Source organism: Coregonus lavaretus, assembly GCF_964263955.1.
Source record: "Coregonus lavaretus genome assembly, chromosome: 35".
Classification (NCBI taxonomy): domain Eukaryota; kingdom Metazoa; phylum Chordata; class Actinopteri; order Salmoniformes; family Salmonidae; genus Coregonus; species Coregonus lavaretus.
In genome coordinates, this window is record NC_140022.1 from 2,173,315 (window position 1) to 2,198,314 (window position 25,000).

The following is a 25,000-nucleotide window of genomic DNA, read 5'->3' on the forward strand; positions in this document are numbered from 1 at the left end:
TGGGGATTTCTCTCTATATGTCTGTTCAGAGGGACACTGCCAGCTAGCCAGGTCCCAGATGTGTTTGTGCTATCATGTTATCTCCTAGTCATGGCAATTAGTGACAAGGAGTTGACGCAAACAGATCTGGGATCAGAATGTCTCTCTCTTAATTCGTTGATGTAAAGAAGGTGTGACATCATCCCCCCCCCCCCCCCCTCCCTCCCTCTCTCTCTCTCTCTCTCTCTCTCTCTCTCTCTCTCTCTCTCTCTCTCTCTCTCTCTCTCTCTCTCTCTCTCTCTCTCTCTCTCTCTCTCTCTCTCTCTCTCTCTCTCTCTCTCTCTCTCTCTCTCTCTCTCTCTCTCTCTCTCTCTCTCTCTCTCTCTCTCTCTCTCTCTCTCTCTCTCTCTCTCTCTCTCTCTCTCTCTCTCTCTCTCTCTCTGTAGCTCAGCTGGTAGAGCACGGCGCTTGTAACGCCAAGGTAGTGGGTTCGATCCCCGGGACACCCATACACAATTTTAATTTTTTTTTTAATAAAAAAATGTATGCACGCATGACTGTAAGTCGCTTTGGATAAAAGCGTCTGCTAAATGGCATATTATTCTCTCTCTCTCTCTCTCTCTCTCTCTCTCTCTCTCTCTCTCTCTCTCTCTCCCCCAGATCTCCCATCATGCTCAGCCATCCAGGTGTCTGCTCGTGAAGACAGGAAGTATGCCATGCTGTTCCAGTCGGTGGTCCTGCCGTGTCAATACTCCACCATGTCCACCCAGACGCCTGTGGTCCAATGGTGGTACAAGTCTTACTGCCGCGACCGCACCCGCGATGCCTTCAGCTTCCCGGAGAGCCTGGGGGTAGGGGGGTCCGAGCTGGGCTCCTCGTCCCATCTAGACTGCTCCGATTCTAGCCGCACCGTCCGCGTGGTGGCCTCAGTCACCGGATCTTCCATCACCCTGGCCGAGCACTACAAGGGGAGAGATATTACTATCATCAACAGTAAGACATGGCACTCACTACTAGTGTTGTTGATGATGGTAGTACATGATGTCCAGGGAGGCTGGTCAGATCCACTAGATAAAAGACATGTCACTAGTGTTGTTGATGATGGTAGTACATCAGGGGGACTAGATGTCCAGGGAGGATGGTCAGATCCACTAGATAAAAGACATGTCACTAGTGTTGTTGATGATGGTATTACATCAGGGGGACTAGATGTCCAGGGAGGATGGTCAGATCCACTAGATAAAAGACATGTCACTAGTGTTGTTGATGATGGTATTACATCAGGGGGACTAGATGTCCAGGGAGGATGGTCAGATCCACTAGATAAAAGACATGTCACTAGTGTTGTTGATGATGGTATTACATCAGGGGGACTAGATGTCCAGGGAGGATGGTCAGATCCACTAGATAAAAGACATGTCACTAGTGTTGTTGATGATGGTATACATCAGGTGGACTAGATGTCCAGGGAGGCTGGTCAGATCCAAATAAATATCAGGTAGATAAAGGTCACAGGAGGTAGAGGTCACATGCAGGTCACTAGGCTGCCTTTCTTCTCAATGATAAACCACACGTTGACATGCACCCACCAACATGCTTGCTGTGAGGTCCTCTGAAGAGACACTGAGACGGTGTTGTGGAGGACAGGCAGGGTGATGAAGAGTGATGAAGAGGAAGAGAAGCGATAGTCCGGGGTCCCATTGTGACATAGCTACATGGCTTCGAGACCCTCATCCACGGGGACGCACATCCCGAATGCGCACCTCCCCAAAATTCCCAGCCAATGTAGCTCCACGTACTCATCCTCTATTCATTTGAATGTGTTGACAGTTGGAGAAATTACTTGAACCACGCCAAGAATTCAAAGTATGAAAGTCAACGGTCCAATATTCTAGAACTCTGCTGTGCGTACGCATGCACGTATTGGACTCTGATAGCCGCTTTAGACTCAGAGGTATCGTTGTCCAGACAGGAAGAGAGAGAGAGAGATGGAAAGAGTAAGAGATAGAGGGAGAGGAGAGAGAGAGAGCGAGAGGGGCAGAGAGGGAGACAGAGAGAGAGAGAGGGGGGAAAAAAGAAGGAGAGGAATGGACCTGCAAATGGACCCCAGATTTATGGAGCTGTAAGTCAGGGATAAGAATCAACCCTCTCTTCTCCTGTGACCAGATGGACAAAAGAGGATTTTTTCCCGCATTGCTGTGCTTTAATGTTGTCCTCTCCCTCACCCCTTGTTCTCTCTCTCTCTCTCTCTCTCTCTCTCTCTCTCTCTCTCTCTCTCTCTCTCTCTCTCTCTCTCTCTCTCTCTCTCTCTCTCTGATGTGAGGCTGTTCAAAATGAGCTCTCTCTGTTTTTCTCTCTCTCCCTCTCTCTCTGTCTCTGATGTGAGTCTTTTCAAAAGGAGCTCTCTCTCTCTGTCTGTTCGTGGAAAGTCAGCCTTAATGGTTTGGTTCCTTTGGTGAACCTTGGAAGGGCACAAACACGTTGAACTTCCTCCCCTGTTCCAAGAATCTGTGGAGTAAGGATGGAGGAGGGGATGGGGGGATGGAGGGAGAGAGAGAGAGAGAGAGAGAGAAAGGTGGAGGGTTGTTAAGTTATGTATCAGACATGGCAAGTAGACACATCAATATACACTACCCACATCAATATACACTATACACATCAATATACACTACCCACATCAATATACACATCAATATACACTACCCACATCAATATACACTATACACATCAATATACACTACCCACATCAATATACACATCAATATACACTACCCACATCAATATACACTATACACATCAATATACACTACCCACATCAATATACACATCAATATACACTACCCACATCAATATACACTATACACATCAATATACACATCAATATACACTACCCACATCACTATACACTATACACATCAATATACACTACACACATCAATATACACTACACATATATATACTACACTTACAGTACCAGTCAAAAGTTTGGACACACCAACTCATTCAAGGGTTTTTCTTTATTTTTACTATTTTCTACATTGTAGAATAACAGTGAAGACATCAAAACTATGAAATAACACATATGGAATCATGTAGTAACCAAAAGTGTTAAACAAATCAAAATATATTGAAAATATACCTCCAGGCTGTGTAAGGGATATTTTACCAAGAAGGAGAGTGATGGAGTGCTGCATCAGATGACCTGGCCTCCATAATCCCCTGACCTCAACCCAATTGAGATGGTTTGGGATGAGTCGGACCGCAGAGGGAAGGAAAAGCAGCCAACAAGTGCTCAGCATATGTGGGAACTCCTTCAAGACTGTTGGAAAAACATTCCAGGTGAAGCTGGTTGAGAGAATGCCAAGAGTGTGCAAAGCTGTCATCAAGGCAAAGGGTGGCTATTTGAAGAATCTCAAATATAAAATATATTTGTTTAACACTTTTTTGTTTACTACATGATTCCATATGTGTTATTTCATAGTTTTGATGTCTTCATTATTATTATACAATGTAAAAAATAGTTTAAAAATAATGAAAAACCCTTGAATGAGTAGGTGTGTCCAAACTTTTGACTGGTAGTGTAAGCGATAATGAAAATAGCGTTTTAATGAAAATATGTCAACCTTTATTTGAATATGTTGGTAACCCGTTGTATAAAGGGGATAATGCCCTCGAAGCCGGTGTTTGGAGGATATATTGGCATGGGTGTTGTTAGGCCCGAGAAGAAGTCGAGTGCCGGCAAACCGTGCCAATATATCTGCCAAACACCGGCTTCGAGGGCATTATCCCCTTTATACAACGGGTTACCAACATATTCAAATAATGGTTGACATATTTTCATTAAAACGCTATTTTGATTAATTTAGTCATACTATTTCATCCTTCCACAAGATATAGTCTCAACACAAATCTAGGGTTGCTACCCAAGCTGGCTGGTCGTTCGTTCTATCGGTTCGGTTGCCAGAGATGCGACCCAGTCGTTCAGTCTTTTTGTTCTGTATCTATGGACACGACCCAGTCGTTCATTCTAAATGTTCTATTGCCATACTGGCTGGCAACGTTCTTATCCCTTGCTTGCTAGCTAGCCAACTACAGCTAACTTACAGTCACGTCAAACAGTGCAGCCAGACCAACAACAAAGTCGATTCATTTGCATTTGTTTAAGCTGTTTTCTAGTGACATTTATTTGGATACATCCATAACAATGAGCTAATGAGGCGCGATTTCGCCTGGCATAGAAAATGTGCTCTCTCGTCAGGACAGTGTTGTTCAGAGGAGCTAGCCAACAACACAGCTAACACAATCACTTCAAACTGAAGCTGGAAAGACTTCAAACTAGCTGCACTTTGTTTAGTTTTACCTTGTTTTAATTGACATTTCTTTGTATATATCCATTAAAATGATACCAGTTGATTCATGATTTTGACTGGCTGAGAAACGCTGCCTGCCTGTCTGTCTTGTTCCGACTCCCGAAAACATTCATTACTATGGGACAGCTGGAGATGGAATTTGAATATTGAAACAATGTTGCAAATAGGTTTATACAAATCTCCGCTGTTGAAAACTAAATGTTAGTCTAAAAGAAATGTGAGATAATGTCTAGATGCTTTTTATAGTGGAGATCAAGTTTATAAATTGCCTGGCTGGGCTGATGAGAGAGTGGATTGTGCAGTCAGATGGAACAGAGTAAATAGGCATTTTAACGTCATAGATTTAGTCTGTGGTAACTTGTGGAATAGACACCGGCTGGAATGCGGTTTTAACCAATCAGCATTCAGGATTAGACCCACCCGTTGTATAAACATCAATATACACTATACACATCAATATACACTACACACATCAATACACAGATCAAGATACAGTATACACATCAATACACACATCAATATACATATCAATACACACATCAATATACACATTGCTATACACATCACTATACACTATACACCTCAATATACACAACAATATACACTACACACATCAATATACACTACACACATCAATATACACTATACACATCAATATACACTATACACATCAATATACACATCAATATACACTATACACATCAATATACACATCAATATACACTATACACATCAATATACACTATACACATCACTATACACTACAGACGTCATGTTCACATCAATACACAAAAAGTTAAACACATTCATCATAGAAAACAAACACATTCTTCAGTAAAAAGGTATTTACAGTTTTTACGATTGTTTACACACTAAACATTACACACAGTGATTTGTAAAACTCTACACACATTTTCACACCTTAGACACAGATAAGGATCGTGAGGTTACTTCCTTGTAATTACAAAGCACCGGATTGCCAATTACCACACTAATGAACGAATTGGATAAACACATCTACCAGGTGTGGAAGCACACATGTGCTAATTTGAAAACGCAGCACTCAGGTGTGCTATAAAAGGCAGCAGGTGAGTTCACCTGTCTTCAACAAAAATGGAAGGAGTTAGAAGAAGAAGAAGAGTGAGAATGAGAGGGGGAGCTCAAAGAGGAGATGAAGGCGGTAGAGGAAGAGGAGAAGGAGGTAGAGGAAGAGGCATAGGTAGAGGAGAAGAAGGTAGAGGAAGAGAAGGAGGTAGAGGAAGACACCTAGGTAGAGGAAGAGGTAGAGAAGGACTTGAAGAGTTGATAGAACCTGAACAAAGAAGACGAGGACCAAATTTGACTCGAGAAATCCGTGCAACACTTATTGACCATGTTATCAACCATGGACTGACACTGGACAAAGAGTTCAACCAAATCTCAGCAGAAATACTGTTGCGTCAGTAATTCGGACATTTCATCGAGAAAACAGGTAAGCTAACCACACAGTATACATTGAAACTGAAGCTTATATAATCAATATTGTTTACTGTGACATTTAACAGTAGGCTGCATATATATATATATATATATATATATATATATATATTTATTTATTTATTTTTATCTTATTTTGTTTTTACATAGGATTGAGGGTCGAGGACACCAAGGTGGAAGGGGCCCTATGTTTAGTCGTGCACAAGAGGCCGCCATTGTGAACATGGTTTTGGCCAATAATTGTATCAGGCTACGAGAAATCCAAGCCAATATCATCAATGATGACAATATTTTCAATAACATCCAACGAGTCTCTCTGTCAACATTAGGTCGAATCCTAAAGAAAAATCAAATATACATGAAGCAACTGTATCGGGTACCATTTGACAGAAATTCAGAGAGAGTGAAACATCTGCGCAATGAGTATGTGGAGGTATGCATTGTTCATCTGACTATGGTGTGGTATCATGCACTGCTCATAATGTTCTGTCACAAAAAAAATACTGTGCTATAGATATTGAATAGCATCCTATTTTCTTTAATGTGTTTCAGAGAGTCTTGCAAATGGATGCTGCTGAAATTCAACATGAATTTATATATGTGGATGAGGCTGGATTTAACCTTGCAAAAACAAGAAGAAGAGGGAGAAATGTAATTGGGCACAGGGCAATCACCAATGTGCCAGGGCAGCGAGGGGGTAACATCACCCTTTGCGCTGCTATCACACAAAATGGGGTCCTCCACCACCATGCAAATCTGGGACCCTATAATGCAAATCTGATACTTGCATTTCTTGACCGATTGCATGAGATTGTCACAGCATTACACCAAGTGGACCAGATGCGGTACATTGTCGTTTGGGACAATGTCTCATTTCATCGGGCTGCTCTAGTCCAGAACTGGTTCCATGATCACCCTGATTTTGAAGTTTTATACCTTCCCCCATACTCCCCCTTCCTGAATCCTATAGAATAATTTTTTTCAGTGTGGCGGTGGAAGGTATATGACCTGCGGCCTTATGACCGTTTGCCCCTCATTCAGGCCATGGAACAGGCATGTGATCTTATTGAAGCAGCTTCAGTGCAGGGGTGGATTCGTCACACAAGGCGATTCTTCCAACGGTGCCTTGCCAATGAAGACATAGCCTGTGATGCGGATGAAATGTTATGGCCTGATCCAGCCAGACGGAGAGACGGATAGTTACAGTATTCTTGTTGCTTTTACAGTAGTTTTCTTTCATTTCTGTTTACTTTTACTTTACTTTTCTTCAGAGTCAAAGTGTATGTACTGTAATTCATGCAGTAATTTTTATTTGTCTACGGATTTTATTTGTTTACAGTAATTGATATCATTGTTGGTTGATTACTGTAACTGATTATGGTAAGAAATACTGTAAGTATTGAAATAAATACTTGAAATATTCAGTCTGCAGCATCAAGTGTTGTGCAGTGCTTGGTAAGGTTATAGTAGGCCTACAGTATTTGTCTACATTCTCCTTATATCTCAAAACAAATCATGAATAATGTTGTGAGTTTCTCACTATTTTTTGTCACCTAAATTATCTCTCACATACAGTAAGAATGTCTGGCCAAAAATCTTTTCTTTTTTTTTTTTTTTACAAATGTGTTTTTTATTTATCACAGCAGTGTGAAACTGGCTGCAATAGTGTATGATCATTGATGACTGTGTTGGTTAAATGAAAACAAATAGCATTTTCACAAATATGTGTATATGTTTTGACTGAAGTGTGTATGTTTTGACTGAAGTGTGTCATTTTGCAAACAATCTAGGAATTTTGCTAATTGATTGTGGTGTTTGGATAATTGTGATTATATTTTGACAAAAATAACTCTGTTTTCAAAATCGCGTGTAAACAATTGAAAAAAACTGTAATCAGCCTTTTGAAGTGTCCTTGAGGCACCAATTCATCCACTTTTAGAGAGCCTTGGAGATTTTTCCACAAGTATGGTGCCAGAAAACTTAAAGCAGATTTACCTAACTCAGTGGTAATGGAAGGGATCTCCAGGGTAATCATCCCTGAGACCAGGTCTGGTATCTGGAAGGGATCTCCAGAGTAATCATCCCTGAGACCAGGTCTGGTATCTGGAAGGGATCTCCAGAGTAATCATCCCTGAGACCAGGTCTGGTATCTGGAAGGGATCTCCAGAGTAATTATCCCTGAGACCAGGTCTGGTATCTGGAAGGGATCTCCAGAGTAATCATCCCTGAGACCAGGTCTGGTATCTGGAAGGGATCTCCAGAGTAATCATCCCTGAGACCAGGTCTGGTATCTGGAAGGGATCTCCAGAGTAATCATCCCTGAGACCAGGTCTGGTATCTGGAAGGGATCTCCAGAGTAATCATCCCTGAGACCAGGTCTGGTATCTGGAAGGGATCTCCAGAGTAATCATCCCTGAGACCAGGTCTGGTATCTCGTACGTTTGTAAGTTAACAATGAGGTAAGGTACAGCGGAGGTTTATGCAGGAGGGCTTCATAAACAAAAAGAGTGCAATGCATCAATCTACGAGACTTCAAAGAGGGCCAGCCTTCTTTCTGATACAGAATGCAGTGACGTGCTGAACCTATCATCCGTAATAAAGCATTGTGCGCTATGATAAACTGTGCCCAATGGGTTCAATACAGTGGCATGTTAGTAGATACCCCAATAGCAACTTTCTGGTTGTCCATAGGATTTGAGACTATAGGATTGCAGTCTCCTAACCCCCAGCCCACCTCCAGCCCTATCCCCAACAGGAAAGGCTGCTCATTATATTGTCTCTTCCTGTCCCTTAAATAGGTCTGTTTACATGTCTGCCTCACAATGGACTGACTGGTCTGCTGAAAGTCTCCCTCCACAGAGTCCACACAATCTCTCCCCTCCTACTGTTGACTGTTTATCACTCAACACAACTCCTCCATGGACTGTGTCAGACACAACGTTCTCTCCTCCTCCTCCTAGCTGGCCAAAACAAACCTGTTTCTCTGTTCCTCCTTGTCCCTGACAATCTTCATATTTATATTCTGGGTTTTTGTTTTCTGAGGAGAGACCTGGGGCAATGTATTTGAGACTTCACATGGGAAGTTAGGGAATGTTGTAAGGTAGTGAATGTCCTCATGACTGTTTTGCAACCTGCAAGGAAGATTAGGAAAACTGGATGTTTGACAGAGGGATGTTTGACAGAGTGATGTTTGACAGAGTGATGTGATGTTTGACAGAGTGATGTTTGACAGAGTGATGTGTTAGATGTGATGTTTGACAGAGTGATGTTTGACAGAGTGATGTTTGACAGAGTGATGTTTGACAGAGTGATGTTTGACAGAGTGCTGTTTGACAGAGTGATGTGTTAGATGTGATGTTTGACAGAGTGATGTTTGACAGAGTGATGTGTTAGATGTGATGTTTGACAGAGTGATGTTTGACAGAGTGCTGTTTGACAGAGTGATGTGTTAGATGTGATGTTTGACAGAGTGATGTTTGACAGAGTGATGTTTGACAGAGTGATGAGTTAGATGTGATACTTATTTTCTTTTAATATCTTCTGTCTTTCTCCTCCTCCCTCTCTCCAGAGGCTGACCTGCGTATTGGGGAGCTCCAGTGGGGAGACAGTGGGGTGTACCTCTGTAAGGTGGTCATCTCTGACGACCTGGAGGGCAGGAATGAGGCCCCTGTGGAGCTTCTGGTGTTGGGTGAGTCCTTAACTCCCCTCCTCACCCCTACCCTCTCCTCCCTCCAACCCTCCATTCCTCCATCCCCCCTCCTCACCCCTACCCTCATCCTCCTCACCCACCTCCTCCCTACCTCTCCCCTCCTCCCCACTGCCCCCCTCCACAGGAAGACAACCACCATTATACAGAAAGTGAAGCCAACCCAGACAGGAAGGGAAAACACTTCATGCAACACTTCACATTTATGACATTGAGGACATATAAATACAAATCCCTTTAAATATGATTTCTCTCATTTACCCTCAGGCGACATCATTCAAGTTGACATGCAAGTTGATCATTTTTCCATGGAGTACTTCTGAAGAGTTATTCTGCCATCCCCTTATACCTCATATGACTGCTAGTTCTAATAGCTATATAAACCCCTCATATAAAAGCTATATAAACCCCCTCATATAGAAGCTATATAAACCCCCTCATATAGAAGCTATATAAACCCCCTCATATAGAAGCTATATAAACCCCCTCATATAGAAGCTATATAAACCCCTCATATAGAAGCTATATAAACCCCCTCATATAGAAGCTATATAAACCCCTCATATAGAAGCTATATAAACCCCCTCATATAGAAGCTATATAAACCCCTCATATAGAAGCTATATAAACCCCCTCATATAGAAGCTATATAAACAACCTCATATAGAAGCTATATTAACCCCTCATATAGAAGCTATATAAACCCCTCATATAGAAGCTATATAAACCCCGTCATATAGAAGCTATATAAACCCCTCATATAGAAGCTATATTAACCCCCTCATATAGAAGCTATATTAACCCCCTCATATAGAAGCTATATAAACCCCCTCATATAGAAGCTATATAAACCCCTCATATAGAAGCTATATAAACCCCCTCATATAGAAGCTATATAAACCCCTCATATAGAAGCTATATAAACCCCTCATATAGAAGCTATATAAACCCCTCATATAGAAGCTATATAAACCCCCTCATATAGAAGCTATATAAACCCCTCATATAGAAGTTATATAAACCCCTCATATAGAAGCTATATAAACCCCCTCATATAGAAGCTATATAAACCCCTCATATAGAAGCTATATTAACCCCTCATATAGAAGCTATATAAACCCCCTCATATAGAAGCTATATAACCCCCTCATATAGAAGCTATATAAACCCCCTCATATAGAAGCTATATAACCCCCTCATATAGAAGCTATATAAACCCCTCATATAGAAGCAACCAACAATCTACAGTATATCTCTGTCTTGTCACTGGCACCTATCCACACAAACCATCCATTATTCTGGACGTTTTCTTATGTTCTCTTCCAGTCTGACATCTACCACCCTGCTTCTAACGTACTGTCAGGTTGATCTCTCCCAGTCATCTACCACCCTGCTTCTAACGTACTGTCAGGTTGATCTCTCCCAGTAAATCTACCACACTGCCTCTGACCTACTGTCAGGTTGATCTCTCCCAGTCATCTACCACCCTGCCTCTGACCTACTCTCAGGTTGATCTCTCCCAGTCATCTACCACACTGCCTCTGACCTACTCTCAGGTTGATCTCTCCCAGTCATCTACCACACTGCCTCTGACCTACTCTCAGGTTGATCTCTCCCAGTCATCTACCACACTGCCTCTGACCTACTCTCAGGTTGATCTCTCCCAGTCTGACATCTACCACGCTGCCTCTGACCTACTGTCAGGTTGATCTCTCCCAGTCTGACATCTACCACCCTGCCTCTGACCTACTCTCAGGTTGATCTCTCCCAGTCATGTACCACCCTGCCTCTGACCTACTGTCAGGTTGATCTCTCCCAGTCTGACATCTACCACCCTGTCTCTGACCTACTCTCAGGTTGATCTCTCCCAGTCATCTACCACACTGCCTCTGACCTACTGTCAGGTTGATCCCTCCCAGTCATCTACCACCCTGCCTCTGACCTACTGTCAGGTTGCTAGGCAGTAGTCACCCCTGTCTTAACAACCCCTGTTATGTAACAAGGCTCCGTTAGTCGTTAGCTAAGGAACATCTATCAATGGAAACAATGCAGCTATCATGTGGACAATAGTGGCCCATCATTTAGTGTGGAGATATATAGGAATGATTACTGTTAGGAATGTGTCTTCTTGACATGCTGCCTGTGTGCTAGTGGGATAGCTCTGTCTGTGCCTACCTCCAATATTTACTCAGTGTAGTATGTTGTAATGCTAATACTTTTCCTGTGTGATGTATGTTAGCTGGGAAGGTACAACTTGCTTCCTTAGCATGAAAAGAAAGTGTCTGTTTGAGTGAATCCTGTGTGTGTGTGTGTGTGTACATGTGTGCATTCATGTGTGTATATGTGTATTTATGTGTCATTGCTCAACAATGACGGCCCCACATCCCTGAGCGCGGTAACTAGCATTGCCATGGTGACTCTCTGAGTGGCCATGCTGCTTTGGAGAGAGAGAGAGACCTTTTGTTTGGCTGCCTCTCTATAAACCAGTACAGTCCAGTAGAACCACACACTCAGCACTAAGCCGAGAGTCTATATAACACACTACAGCTCAGCAATACCACACAGATAGATGGTCTTAGAGACCAAGCACCAAACCCACTAATCACATCCCAGTGTTAAAGAGACAGCGCCACATTTTGGCCAGTAAGCCTTTTTTTCTACTTATCATTTTTATGTCTCTGCCTGCAGTTTGAAGGTCGTTTCTGGAGCCGTTGCTAACTAGTGTTAATGCAATGACTGGACGTCTACAGGATCAGCTAGCATGCTGTCGACCTATCCCTTTAAACCACAGTGGTCTGTCAGTAGACAATGTCCTCTGTGGTATCTCAGAGAACTACATTGAATAGAAATTGGGTTACCCCAGTTATTGACCTAGTATAGTAGAAGCCACTTGTCGGGTTTCCCACGGCAACAACTGGGTTTTACTGTAGTTAGGGGGCCAGGGGAATGAATTGATGTGACTCGGGGAGAGAGAAAGACTACAGGGTCAAATATTTAGATCAGGGGTGAGAGTCGTTAGTGTGTGTGTTGTAATGTAAAGTGTGTAGGCTTGTTGGTGTGTTGTATTGTAGGTCAGGTTCTCTGGTTGTGAAGGGGGCAGGAACAGTTTTCTCCACTTTAATAGTCAATACATGGGTCAGAGTTCATGGAAAGAACTAATATCCAGAGTGAGTGAAACAGAAAACCTCTCTTCTCCTCTCTGCTTCGTAATGACGGCCAGCCAGTCGGGCAACGGTGCGTTAGCCCAGTCCCCAGCAGTGAGGGGAGCAATTCCAGGAGTAAGTTCCAGCTAAGCTGCTCTCGATGTGGGCAGAGAGAGGAGGGCCGTCCAGGAGGGCCTTGGAGCTCATTAAACCCTCTTCCTGTCTGCCTGATCCTTACAACTCTCTCTGACAAGAGTTGTTTTGCTTAGAACCCTGGACAGCTTGTCACTGCTTCAATCCCCTGGAGGCCAGGACAGAGGTTCTACTTCTCAACACTGGACAGTCTGTCCTGTACCAGCCTGAACAATAGACAGATATGGGCAGCATATTGACAAGGTTGGATCCTTGCTTCAAACCACTGGAGGCCACAGGAGAAATATTGTGCTCCTTTGGGGGTAATAGAAAAATAGGACTGCAGACTCTGCACTCTTCGACAAACAGAGGTTTTATTCCCATTCAGGCAGGGTTAAACCCAGGCAGCTATAGTAGGAGCACGTAAAGATGTATGGGTCAGGTTAGTAGAGCCTCTCATAGGAGGCTGTGCATACTTACAATATTACAGTGCTAATAACCTTCTGAATACCTTCTGTGTGTGATATCAATATGAGTGGATTTAAGTCCTTTCTATGACGCTCTAGGTTTGTATCCTTCTTTTAAAGAATGTTGCTTCACCCACTACATTTCTAGCCTTGTAGTGTGGCTCTGACTCAGGTATTTGCATGGTCAGCATGGTAACAGCCAAGATACAGTATACTCCCTACGTGTATTTTAGCCAAGATGCGTATCTCTATAGCTACTGTACAACATTCCAACACACAGCCAAGATCAAACAACCACATTAGGGGGGAAGTAAATGTTCTTCCCTAATCTCTTCTCTCGCTCCCTCTCGCTCCCTCTCTCTCCATCCCCCGCTTTCTCTCTATTCCTCTCTCTCTCTCTCTCTCTCTCTCTCTCTATACCTCTCTCTTCTCCCCTCTCTCCCCCCCTCTCTCTCTCTATACCTCTCTCTTCCCCCCTCTCCCCCCCCCCCCTCTCTCTCTCTCTCTATATTACCTCTCTCTTCCCCCCTCTCCCCCCCCCCCCCCCCCCCCCCCCCCCCCCCCCCCTTCTCTCATACCAGCCTGTGCCACATTATAACACATTTGTGTGAGCGTGGCTAAGCTTTTTTGCGGAGTTGTATGTGAAGTTGAAATATGAAGTAACGTTAGTGAATCATATCGCCAGAGAGGGAAACAGAAAGAGATAGTGTTATTGTAACACAGAGCTGCTGTTAGTGACTTCACTGCCCATGTATTTGTGACATCACTGTGATGGTACTCGTAATATCAACAACTCATTTGTCTACAGACTGACTGGAAGCTCCCCAATTCAATCCACTACAGATAAAGGCAAACAGCACCAGGTTCAGAGTGCTTGAGTCAGGCTGTATTTCAAGGACAGGTGTGGTGACTCAAAGGATGCATTTCTCTGCCTCTTTCATCATTGCTTTTCAACAAAAACTGTATCAATGACAACTACATGAAAGTTAAATCCATATGACTTTGAAGTATCTTCAACCGTCTTCATAAAGCAGAGGTTGCTGACTACTCTTCACAGGTCCTTGAGGTCAGCCATAGCAATGGTAACTGTGTGGTCCTGTGTGGCTCAGTTGGTAGAGCATGGTGCTTGCAATGCCAGGGTTGTGGGTTTGATTCCCACGGGGGACCAGTACAAAAATACATTATGAAAATGTATGCACTCACTACTGTAAGTCGACTGTAAGTCGCTCTGGATAAGAGCATCTGCTAAATGACTAAAATGTACAAATGAAACACAGTTCCCAAAACATGGAGAAGCCCTATCAGAGTGTTTGAGTCAGGCTGTATTTCAAGGACATGTGGGGTGACTCAAAGGAAACACAGTCGCATTTCTCTGCATCATTGCTTTTCAACAAAACCATATCAATGACAACAACATTTCAACTAAAAGTGTCATCTTCAGCGTGCTGGCATGTCCGCCTTGCTGCCTCTTCTATTGTCTAAATCTCTGCATGCTGCTGCTACCTGCACCTCATTCTCCCTGAACGTTCCCATGACCCCTGACCTCTGATCCCTTCCAGGGTTGGGGTCAATTCCTTTTTTAATTCAGTCGATTCAAGAAGTAAACTGAAATTCAAATGTTCCTTAATACTTAAAAAATATATATATATTTTGAATTTTGGTTTTGATCCTGAATTTAAATGGAATTGACCCCAACCCTGCTAGGACTTCCCTACCTTCTGACCACTCCTGCCCCCTGTCCTATCTTACCCTGCCCTGCCTTGTCCTGTCTTGCCCTGTCCTGTCCTATCCTGCCCTGTCTTGCCCTGTCCTGTCCTATCCTGCCCTGTCTTGCCCTGTCCTATCCTGCCCTGTCTTGCCCTGTCCTGTCCTGTCCTTCATCTCTGCTCTTCTCCTCTCCTCTCTCCAGGTAAGACAGGTGCAGGTGTGTCAGATGATCTCCTGCCTGACTTTGATGTGAAGATTATGCCAGGTAGGAAGGGGCGTGTCCTCCTCACCTGTGTCTGTCTGTCTCTTCCTCTCACTCATTAACACACAACTATTGCTCCTTCACTGCCCAATCAGCTTCATGTTGTTCTCTTTAGTAATCCAATCAGTTCTCTTATTACAAATCAAACAAACAAATGAATATGGTCAGTTTACTGTTGAACAGAGAGAGAGAGAGAGAGAGAGAGAGAGAGAGAGAGAGAGAGAGAGAGAGATAGATTGATAGATAGAGACCAGAGAGAGACCAGAGTCATGATAATAGTGGGTTTGTGGTTTCTGACCAAGCCCAAAGGAAGTCCATCATTAAGGATTGTTATTGTGAGTAACATAATGATAGTGAGAGTTTAGAGGATGGTTGAACTGGACATTATGGGACTCAGAGAGAAGGGAGTTAATATTATCTTCTGTCACATTCCCCAAATTTCAGATGTTTCCTCATCTTGGAGGTTGTTGACAGATTTGGGTATGGTGAGATGGAAATGGCTTATTCAGTGATGACTCATTCACTCTCATTTCAAATGTTGATGTTGCATTAGTACATGTTCTTCCAAACAGCAGCTCCCACATTGTACTGTAATGTTTCATAGTCAGTGTTTGTGTTCGTAGTATGTAGAATATACAGTGGGGAAAAAAGTATTTAGTCAGCCACCAATTGTGCAAGTTCTCCCACTTAAAAAGATGAGAGAGGCCTGTAATTTTCATCATAGGTACACGTCAACTATGACAGACAAAATGAGAAAAAGAAATGCAGAAAATCACATTGTAGGATTTTTTATGAATTTATTTGCAAATGATGGTGGAAAATATGTATTTGGTCAATAACAAAAGTTTCTCAATACTTTGTTATATACCCTTTGTTGGCAATGACACAGGTCAAACGTTTTCTGTAAGTCTTCACAAGGTTTTCACACACTGTTGCTGGTTTTTGGCCCATTCCTCCATGCAGATCTCCTCTAGAGCAGTGATGTTTTGGGGCTGTCGCTGGGCAACACGGACTTTCAACTCCCTCCAAAGATTTTCTATGGGGTTGAGATCTGGAGACTGGCTAGGCCACTCCAGGACCTTGAAATGCTTCTTACGAAGCCACTCCTTCGTTGCCCGGGCGGTGTGTTTGGGATCATTGTCATGCTGAAAGACCCAGCCACGTTTCATCTTCAATGCCCTTGCTGATGGAAGGAGGTTTTCACTCAAAATCTCACGATACATGGCCCCATTCATTCTTTCCTTTACACGGATCAGTTATCCTGGTCCCTTTGCAGAAAAACATCCCCAAAGCATGATGTTTCCACCCCCATGCTTCACAGTAGGTATGGTGTTCTTTGGATGCAACTCAGCATTCTTTGTCCTCCAAACACGACGAGTTGAGTTTTTACCAAAAAGTTCTATTTTGGTTTCATCTGACCATATGACATTCTCCCAATCCTCTTCTGGATCATCCAAATGCACTCTAGCAAACTTCAGACGGGCCTGGACATGTACTGGCTTAAGCAGGGGGACACGTCTTGCACTGCAGGATTTGAGTCCCTGGCGGCGTAGTGTGTTACTGATGGTAGGCTTTGTTACTTTGGTCCCAGCTCTCTGCAGGTCATTCACTAGGTCCCCCCGTGTGGTTCTGGGATTTTTGCTCACCGTTCTTGTGATCATTTTGACCCCACGGGGTGAGATCTTGCGTGGAGCCCCAGATCGAGGGAGATGATCAGTGGTCTTGTATGTCTTCCATTTCCTAATAATTGCTCCCACAGTTGATTTCTTCAAACCAAGCTGCTTACCTATTGCAGATGCAGTATTCCCAGCCTGGTGCAGGTCTACAATTTTGTTTCTGGTGTCCTTTGACAGCTCTTTGGTCTTGGCCATAGTGGAGTTTGGAGTGTGACTGTTTGAGGTTGTGGACAGGTGTCTTTTATACTGATAACAAGTTCAAACAGGTGCCATTAATACAGGTAACGAGTGGAGGACAGAGGAGCCTCTTAAAGAAGAAGTTACAGGTCTGTGAGAGCCAGAAATCGTGCTTGTTTGTAGGTGACCAAATACTTATTTTCCACCATAATTTGCAAATAAATTCATTAAAAATCCTACAATGTGATTTTCTGGATTTTTTTTCCTCATTTTGTCTGTCATAGTTGACGTATACCTATGATGAAAATTACAGGCCTCTCTCATCTTTTTAAGTGGGAGAACTTGCACAATTGGTGGCTGACTAAATACTTTTTTTCCCCACTGTAAATATACAGTGCATTCGGAAAGTATTTAGACCCCTTTATTTTTTCCACATTTTGTTACGCTACAGCCTTATTCTAAAATTGATTAAATAGTTTTTTTCCCTCATCAATCTACACACAATGCCCCATAATGACAAAGCAAAAACAGGTTTTTAGACATTTTTGGTTCCCTTCCCCAGATCTGTGCCTCGACACAATCCTGTCTCGGAGCTCTACGGACAATTCCTTCGACCTCATGGCTTGGTTTTTGCTCTGACATGCACTGTCAACTGTGGGACCTTAAATAGACAGCTGTGTGCCTTTCATGTCCAATCAATTGAAATTACCACAGGTGGACTCCAATCAAGTTGTAGAGACATCTCAAGGATGATCAATGGAAACAGGATGCACCTGAGCTCAATTTCAAGTCTCATAGCAAAGGGTCTGAATACTTATGTAAATAAAGGTATTTCAGTTTTTTATTTTTTATACATTTGCAAAAATTCAAAATGTGGAAAAAGGGAAGGGGTCTGAATACTTTCCGAATGCATTGTATGTCTCTGTGTGTAGTATATAGAATATAAATATATGTCTCTGTGTGTAGTCATCATTCTGTCATAATGATGGTAGTAGATTAGGGCACATCATGACTGAATGTACAGTATCAGCCATGTACTCTCTGCATGACATACTGTAACAGGAAACACTCTTTCCCTTTCCTGCCTGTAGCCTAGTCCCCTGACCAGACTTCCTGAAAAGTTGAGAGGATGTGTGTGTTTGGAGAGTGTGAGGGAATACTCTTCCAAGCAAAAACAAATACCACTTTCTACTCTAGAATGTTGCACATAGAAATGTAACTTTCATCTCTCTCTCTCTCTCTCTCTCTCTCTCTCTCTCTCTCTCTCTCTCTCTCTCTCTCTCTCTCTCTCTCTCTCTCTCTCTCTCTCTCTCTCTCTCTCTCTCTCTCTCTCTCTCTCTCTCTCTCTCTCTCTCTCTCTCTCTCTCTCTCTCTCTCTCTCTCTCTCTCTCTCTCTCTCTCTCTCTCTCTCTCTCTCTCTCTCTCTCTCTCTCAGAGTGGGCCTTTGTGGGCTCGGTAGCCCTGGGTATTATCCTGTTCATCTTGCTGTTTGGTGTGTGTTGGTGCCAGTGCTGTCCTCACTCCTGCTGCTGCTATGTGTCCTGTTGGTGCTGCCCTGACACCTGCTGCTGCCCACGACACTGTGAGTCCTGCTGCTTCCACTAGAGATCACACCACGTTAGATCAGCTGTTGTAGTAAACTAATATTGTAGCATACTACAGTTATTGTAGCATATCATATGTCACTCATTCTACCCATCTACTGCCACCTTTTTAGATATCATTTCTCCAGTAGTCTTCTACTACTGTATGGTCCCTCTATAGGTCTGGAATACCTGAAGTGTAATGATGAATGTTCCAGTGTTTTCTACTGTTCTATCTGTCCATGTAGTGTACGAGGCAGGAAAGGGTTTGAGGAGCACGGCCTCGTCCCCCCAGATCGCTGTGTACCCCCCCTACTACGTACCTGGGGTCCCGGCCATGGTCCCCATCGCTCCCCCCTCCCTGGTGGACACCAAGATGATGTCCGCTCCCCCCTCTGTCTCAGAGAGCAGCGCAGCTGGAGGTGGGTACTGGGTCTGGTCTGGTCTGGTCTGGTGTTGTCTACTGATGTTCTGATGTTTTAAATGTTATCTAACAAACCTATTTTTTTTAAAGTTGGATTTTTTACATAATTTCTTAATTTAAGGCAGCAATATAAAAAATATACTGATAAAGCCTTGTTAAAAATCCACATGAACGTGTGTGGCAGTAGAGAGGCCTGTCTCTCCTCTCCTGCCTGTCTGTAAAGTGTTTGTTTTTCTCATATACATCTCAGTGCGGCCTGTGTACCGGCTGCAGTCCTCTCTGGATCAGGACTCTCTGAAGGTGTTGCAGCACGTTGAGAAACAGCTGGCTAATTTCCACCCAGCCAAGCCCCAGAGCCACGACTGTAAGCCCTACAGACAGACAGACAGACAGACAGACAGACAGACAGACAGACAGACAGACAGACAGACAGACAGACAGACAGACAGACAGACAGACAGACAGACAGACAGACAGACAGACAGACAGACAGACAGACAGACAGACAGACAGACAGTAGACTCAGCCTGCACCCTATCCTCTACTCTGTCTGAAATCAACTTCTGCATGTGACATGACTGTAAGCCCTACAGACAGACAGACAGACAGACAGACAGACAGACAGACAGACAGACAGACAGACAGACAGACAGACAGACAGACAGACAGACAGACAGACAGACAGACAGACAGACAGACAGACAGACAGACAGACAGACGACTCAGCCTGCACCCTATCCTCTACTCTGTCTGAAATCAACTTCTGCATGTGACATGACTGTAAGCCCTAACCAGACAGACAGATAGATAGTTACCCTACCCTGTGTAGACTCAGCATGACTGTAAGCCCTAACCAGACAGACAGATAGATAGTTACCCTACCCTGTGTAGACTCAGCATGACTGTAAGCCCTAACCAGACAGACAGATAGATAGTTACCCTACCCTGTGTAGACTCAGCATGACTGTAAGCCCTAACCAGACAGACAGATAGATAGTTACCCTACCCTGTGTAGACTCAGCATGACTTATAATCTACTACACTCTGTCTGACATCCTCTGTGAAATCAACCTGAGTCATGACTGTAAGCCCTACAGACAGACAAGCCTGTGTAGGACAGAGTCAACATGCTTTATATAGTCTAGCTATAATCTGTGTGAATAACCTCTGCCTACGCACTACTCTCTGAAATCCACCTCAGCATGTGCATGTCTCTTCCTACTTCATAAAGACACACCTGATTCGTCCTACTTCATAAAGACACACCTGATTCGTCCTACTTCATAAAGACACGCCTGAATCTTCCTACTTCATAAAGACAACACACTTGATTGGTCCTACTTCATAAAGACACACCTGATTCGTCCTACTTCATAAAGACAAACACCTGATTCGTCCTACTTCATAAAGACACGCCTGAATCTTCCTACTTAATAAAGACAACACACCTGATTGGTCCTACTTCATAAAGACAAACACCTGATTCGTCCTACTTCATAAAGACAACACACCTGATTATTTCTCGTTTCGTGAGCCAGTCTCACACTATCCATACATCACCACCTTGTTGATCCTCATCTAATGATTCATTCCTTGAATTGCTTCAATCCTCATCAACTGCTGGTAGATTGTTTTCTTTCTCAGATTGGATATGTTGGCCTTGGTGTCAAAGACAATCTGTAAAAGAAGACCTATTGTAATGTGGTTGTTAGTTTTAGAGGTTTTTAATCTAGAACAGCAGATGAACATCTTCCTCTCACTCTCTCTATGTTCTGTGCATGTTCACTGGATGCTTCATTCAACTGGCATCTTATCTTAGGCCTAGTCACTGTGATACTAGCACTGTGATTCATAGTATCACAAATACAAACATTTATTCATGTCTCCTCCCCCCTCCTCCTCCTCCCCCTCCTCCCCCTCTTCCGCCTCCTCCCCCCCCCTCCTCCTCACCTCTCCTCCTCCTCAGCATGCAGTGTCTCAGAGCTCAGTTCTCTCCATGAGATGGATACAGGGGGTTTCCGTCAGTCTTACCGCAAGATACAGGAGAAGGCCCTGCCAGCCATTCCTGACCACGACCGTGACCTTGAAGACATCCCTGAACGCCATCATCCCTCGTCCTCCTCTCAGACCCGTCGTTCCACACGCTACCAGCACCGCCGCAACCGCAGCATTGAGGAGGACCATCATCATAATAATAACAGCAGGTCGCCAGGAACAGGGGTTCAGACTGTGTGTGTGCCTTCATAGGGCCATGTGTATAATGTTCTGTATGTTCTAAGTTCCTAATGTGATGTTATGTCCAGGTGGAACCCTCGTTCGGAGCACCTGCAACGTAAGGCCTTCCTCCTGGGTGGGAAGACAGGCTCCCTGGATGAGCTGGAGGAGTTTGCCCAGTGCTACAGACAGAGAGGCCCCAGGGAGGAGCTCACCGTCAGGGACATCAGAGACACCGACCAGGAGTACGAGAGACTGGAGCTGCGGGAACGAGAAGGTGACCGGGATAGGGATCGAGATCGGGAATACTATCCGCCTTCTTACCGGGACAAGACGACGAAACGTGGTTACCGTGACAACAGTGATCGCGATGACCACGCAGAGACCTGGCGAGAACGAGATCGTCAAGAGGATCGTCATGGAGACCGACAACGCAGTCCGCCGCCCTCGCCCAGGAAGAGACGGGGCACGTGGGACAACGAGCTGGAGCAGCGCCCCCCTAAACCCCCCGCCCCTCCTCCCCCTCCTGGCCAGAGCCCCCGGGGGCGGGACTACGATGACGAACTCCTGAGCAACCTTTTGGAGCGCAAGACCAGACGGGGCGGGGCCAGTGACAGTAGGGGTGATAGGGGCAGGGGAGGGGGGCGGAGCGAAGAGGACACGCCCTCAGACACACCCTCAAAGGGTTCCAAGGGCTCTAAGAAGAGCAGCGGCGGTGGCGGTGAGCGTCACCATAGCCGTTGGCCTAGCAACAGAGAGGTGGAGTTGGTATTAGACCCAAGGGGAGAGGACTCTCTACCCCCGTACTGCCAGACTGCGTTAGAGCGGTTCAGAGCCGCTGAGCGCCCCTCCCCCTCCCCCCATTCCTCCCGCCCCTCCAACGGAGGCTCCACCCATAGCCACGCCCTTACCCTACAGCAGGAGAGCGGAGAGGAGCGGGACAAGCCCCGGAAAGTGGTGAGCTACATTTAGGGTACACTCAGTATGGGTTCACTTCATCCACAGTATAAATATCCTAGAGAGATACTGTACTATAGTTGAGACTACTTATTTAGGGTAAAGATAACCCTATGCTCAAACAGTACTGTAGCTGAGGCTGCTTAAAGGGATACTTCAGGATTTTGGCAATCAAGCCCTTTATCTACTTCCCCAGAGTAAGATGAACTTGTGGATACCATTTTTATGTCTCTGTGTGCAGTTTGAAGGAAGTTCCTAACTAGCTTTAGCGCAATTGCTAACTAGTGTTATCGCAATGCCTGTATGTCTATGGTAACTGCTAGCATGCTAGTAGATACCATAGACTTCCAGTCATTGCGCTAACACTAGTTAGCATTGGTTTGCAAAACTACGCCTAACTTCCTTCATACTGGATGCAGACATAACATTGGTATCCATGAGTTCATCAGACTCTGGGGAAGTAGATAAAGGGCTTCATTGCCAAAATCCCAAAGTATCCCTTTAAGGTAAGACAAGAGATAAGCTTATACCCATCTTTCTCAGGTATGGAGGCTCACCTTAACAGATATACTGTGACTCAGGTGAGAAAGGAATCAGTTTTAGAAGTTATTGCACCTGTGCCTCTTAGCCAGAGAATTAAGCATTATCATACCATTATAAGAAAAGCTGGAAACTATCGTCAAGATCTGAACCTGAACGACTTCACTTACCTTTTTTATCCTTCCATTCTGCAGATTTGTTTTACTTTTTCTTATTTCCTGTGTTTGTTTTTCTAATCTGATGCTTTACAACTGCTTTTTTATGGACTTTTATGGATGTAACTCAATTGATCTGTAATCAGTTACAATTAAAAGGCACAGGTGATTAGATATCAGATTTGTTCAACTTAACATCTTGACTACCACTACTACTACTTGGCTAATACCAGTGTTGTGTTCAGCCTTCTAACAGATGTTTTACCTCAGTTGAAATGGCAGAGCTAGGTGGAATCTCTTTGTAACCTTTGTGACCCCAACGTGACCCCAGAACCTGGCCTCACTTATCCTTCTTATTCTGCCTGCTTGCTGCCCCACTCCCAACTAACTAACAGAGCTTGGCTTGCTGCCCCACTCCCAACTAACTAACAGAGCTTGGCTTGCTGCCCCACTCCCAACTAACTAACAGAGCTTGGCTTGCTGCCCCACTCCCAACTACCTAACAGAGCTTGGCTTGCTGCCCCACTCCCAACTAACTAACAGAGCTTGGCTTGCTGCCCCACTCCCAACTAACTAACAGAGCTTGGCTTGCTGCCCCACTCCCAACTAACTAACAGAGCTTGGCTTGCTGCCCCACTCCCAACTACCTAACAGAGCTTGGCTTGCTGCCCCACTCCCAACTACCTAACAGAGCTTGGCTTGCTGCCCCACTCCCAACTACCTAACAGAGCTTGGCTTGCTGCCCCACTCCCAACTACCTAACAGAGCTTGGCTTGCTGCCCCACTCCCAACTACCTAACAGAGCTTGGCTTGCTGCCCCACTCCCAACTAACTAACAGAGCTTGGCTTGGCTTGGCTTGCTGCCCCACTCCCAACTAACTAACAGAGCTTGGCTTGCTGCCCCACTCCCAACTACCTAACAGAGCTTGGCTTGCTGCCCCACTCCCAACTAACTAACAGAGCTTGGCTTGCTGCCCCACTCCCAACTAACTAACAGAGCTTGGCTTGCTGCCCCACTCCCAACTAACTAACAGAGCTTGGCTTGCTGCCCCACTCCCAACTAACTAACAGAGCTTGGCTTGCTGCCCCACTCCCAACTAACTAACAGAGCTTGGCTTGCTGCCCCACTCCCAACTAACTAACAGAGCTTGGCTTGCTGCCCCACTCCCAACTAACTAACAGAGCTTGGCTTGCTGCCCCACTCCCAACTAACTAACAGAGCTTGGCTTGCTGCCCCACTCCCAACTAACTAACAGAGCTTGGCTTGCTGCCCCACTCCCAACTACCTAACAGAGCTTGGCTTGCTGCCCCACTCCCAACTAACTAACAGAGCTTGGCTTGCTGCCCCACTCCCAACTACCTAACAGAGCTTGGCTTGCTGCCCCACTCCCAACTACCTAACAGAGCTTGGCTTGCTGCCCCACTCCCAACTAACTAACAGAGATTGGCTTGGCTTGGCTTGCTGCCCCACTCCCAACTAACTAACAGAGCTTGGCTTGCTGCCCCACTCCCAACTACCTAACAGAGCTTGGCTTGCTGCCCCACTCCCAACTAACTAACAGAGCTTGGCTTGCTGCCCCACTCCCAACTAACTAACAGAGCTTGGCTTGCTGCCCCACTCCCAACTAACTAACAGAGCTTGGCTTGCTGCCCCACTCCCAACTAACTAACAGAGCTTGGCTTGCTGCCCCACTCCCAACTAACTAACAGAGCTTGGCTTGCTGCCCCACTCCCAACTAACTAACAGAGCTTGGCTTGCTGCCCCACTCCCAACTAACTAACAGAGCTTGGCTTGCTGCCCCACTCCCAACTAACTAACAGAGCTTGGCTTGCTGCCCCACTCCCAACTAACTAACAGAGCTTGGCTTGCTGCCCCTCTACCAACCAACTAATAGAGCTTGGCTTGCTGCCCCACTCCCAACTAACTAACAGAGCTTGGCTTGCTGCCCCTCTACCAACCAACTAACAGAGCTTAGCTTGCTGCCCCACTCCCAACTAACTAACAGAGCTTGGCTGAGACGAGAGGGGTCTT

The 25,000-nt window shown here is 44.8% G+C and overlaps 1 protein-coding gene across 1 annotated transcript in view; it reads left to right on the forward strand.

Annotated features, from left to right (window-relative positions):
• The window catches only part of LOC311109696 (immunoglobulin-like domain-containing receptor 2), a 28,849-nt gene that overhangs the window by 3,407 nt on the left and 442 nt on the right, over window positions 1-25,000 (forward strand). The window contains exons 2-9 of the mRNA XM_084152658.1: window positions 640-972; window positions 9,394-9,513; window positions 15,183-15,245; window positions 18,531-18,677; window positions 18,927-19,100; window positions 19,353-19,466; window positions 21,069-21,306; window positions 21,406-22,273. Coding sequence (XP_084008784.1) covers window positions 640-972; window positions 9,394-9,513; window positions 15,183-15,245; window positions 18,531-18,677; window positions 18,927-19,100; window positions 19,353-19,466; window positions 21,069-21,306; window positions 21,406-22,273 — 2,057 coding nt within the window. The remainder of the gene's footprint in view (window positions 1-639; window positions 973-9,393; window positions 9,514-15,182; window positions 15,246-18,530; window positions 18,678-18,926; window positions 19,101-19,352; window positions 19,467-21,068; window positions 21,307-21,405; window positions 22,274-25,000) is intronic.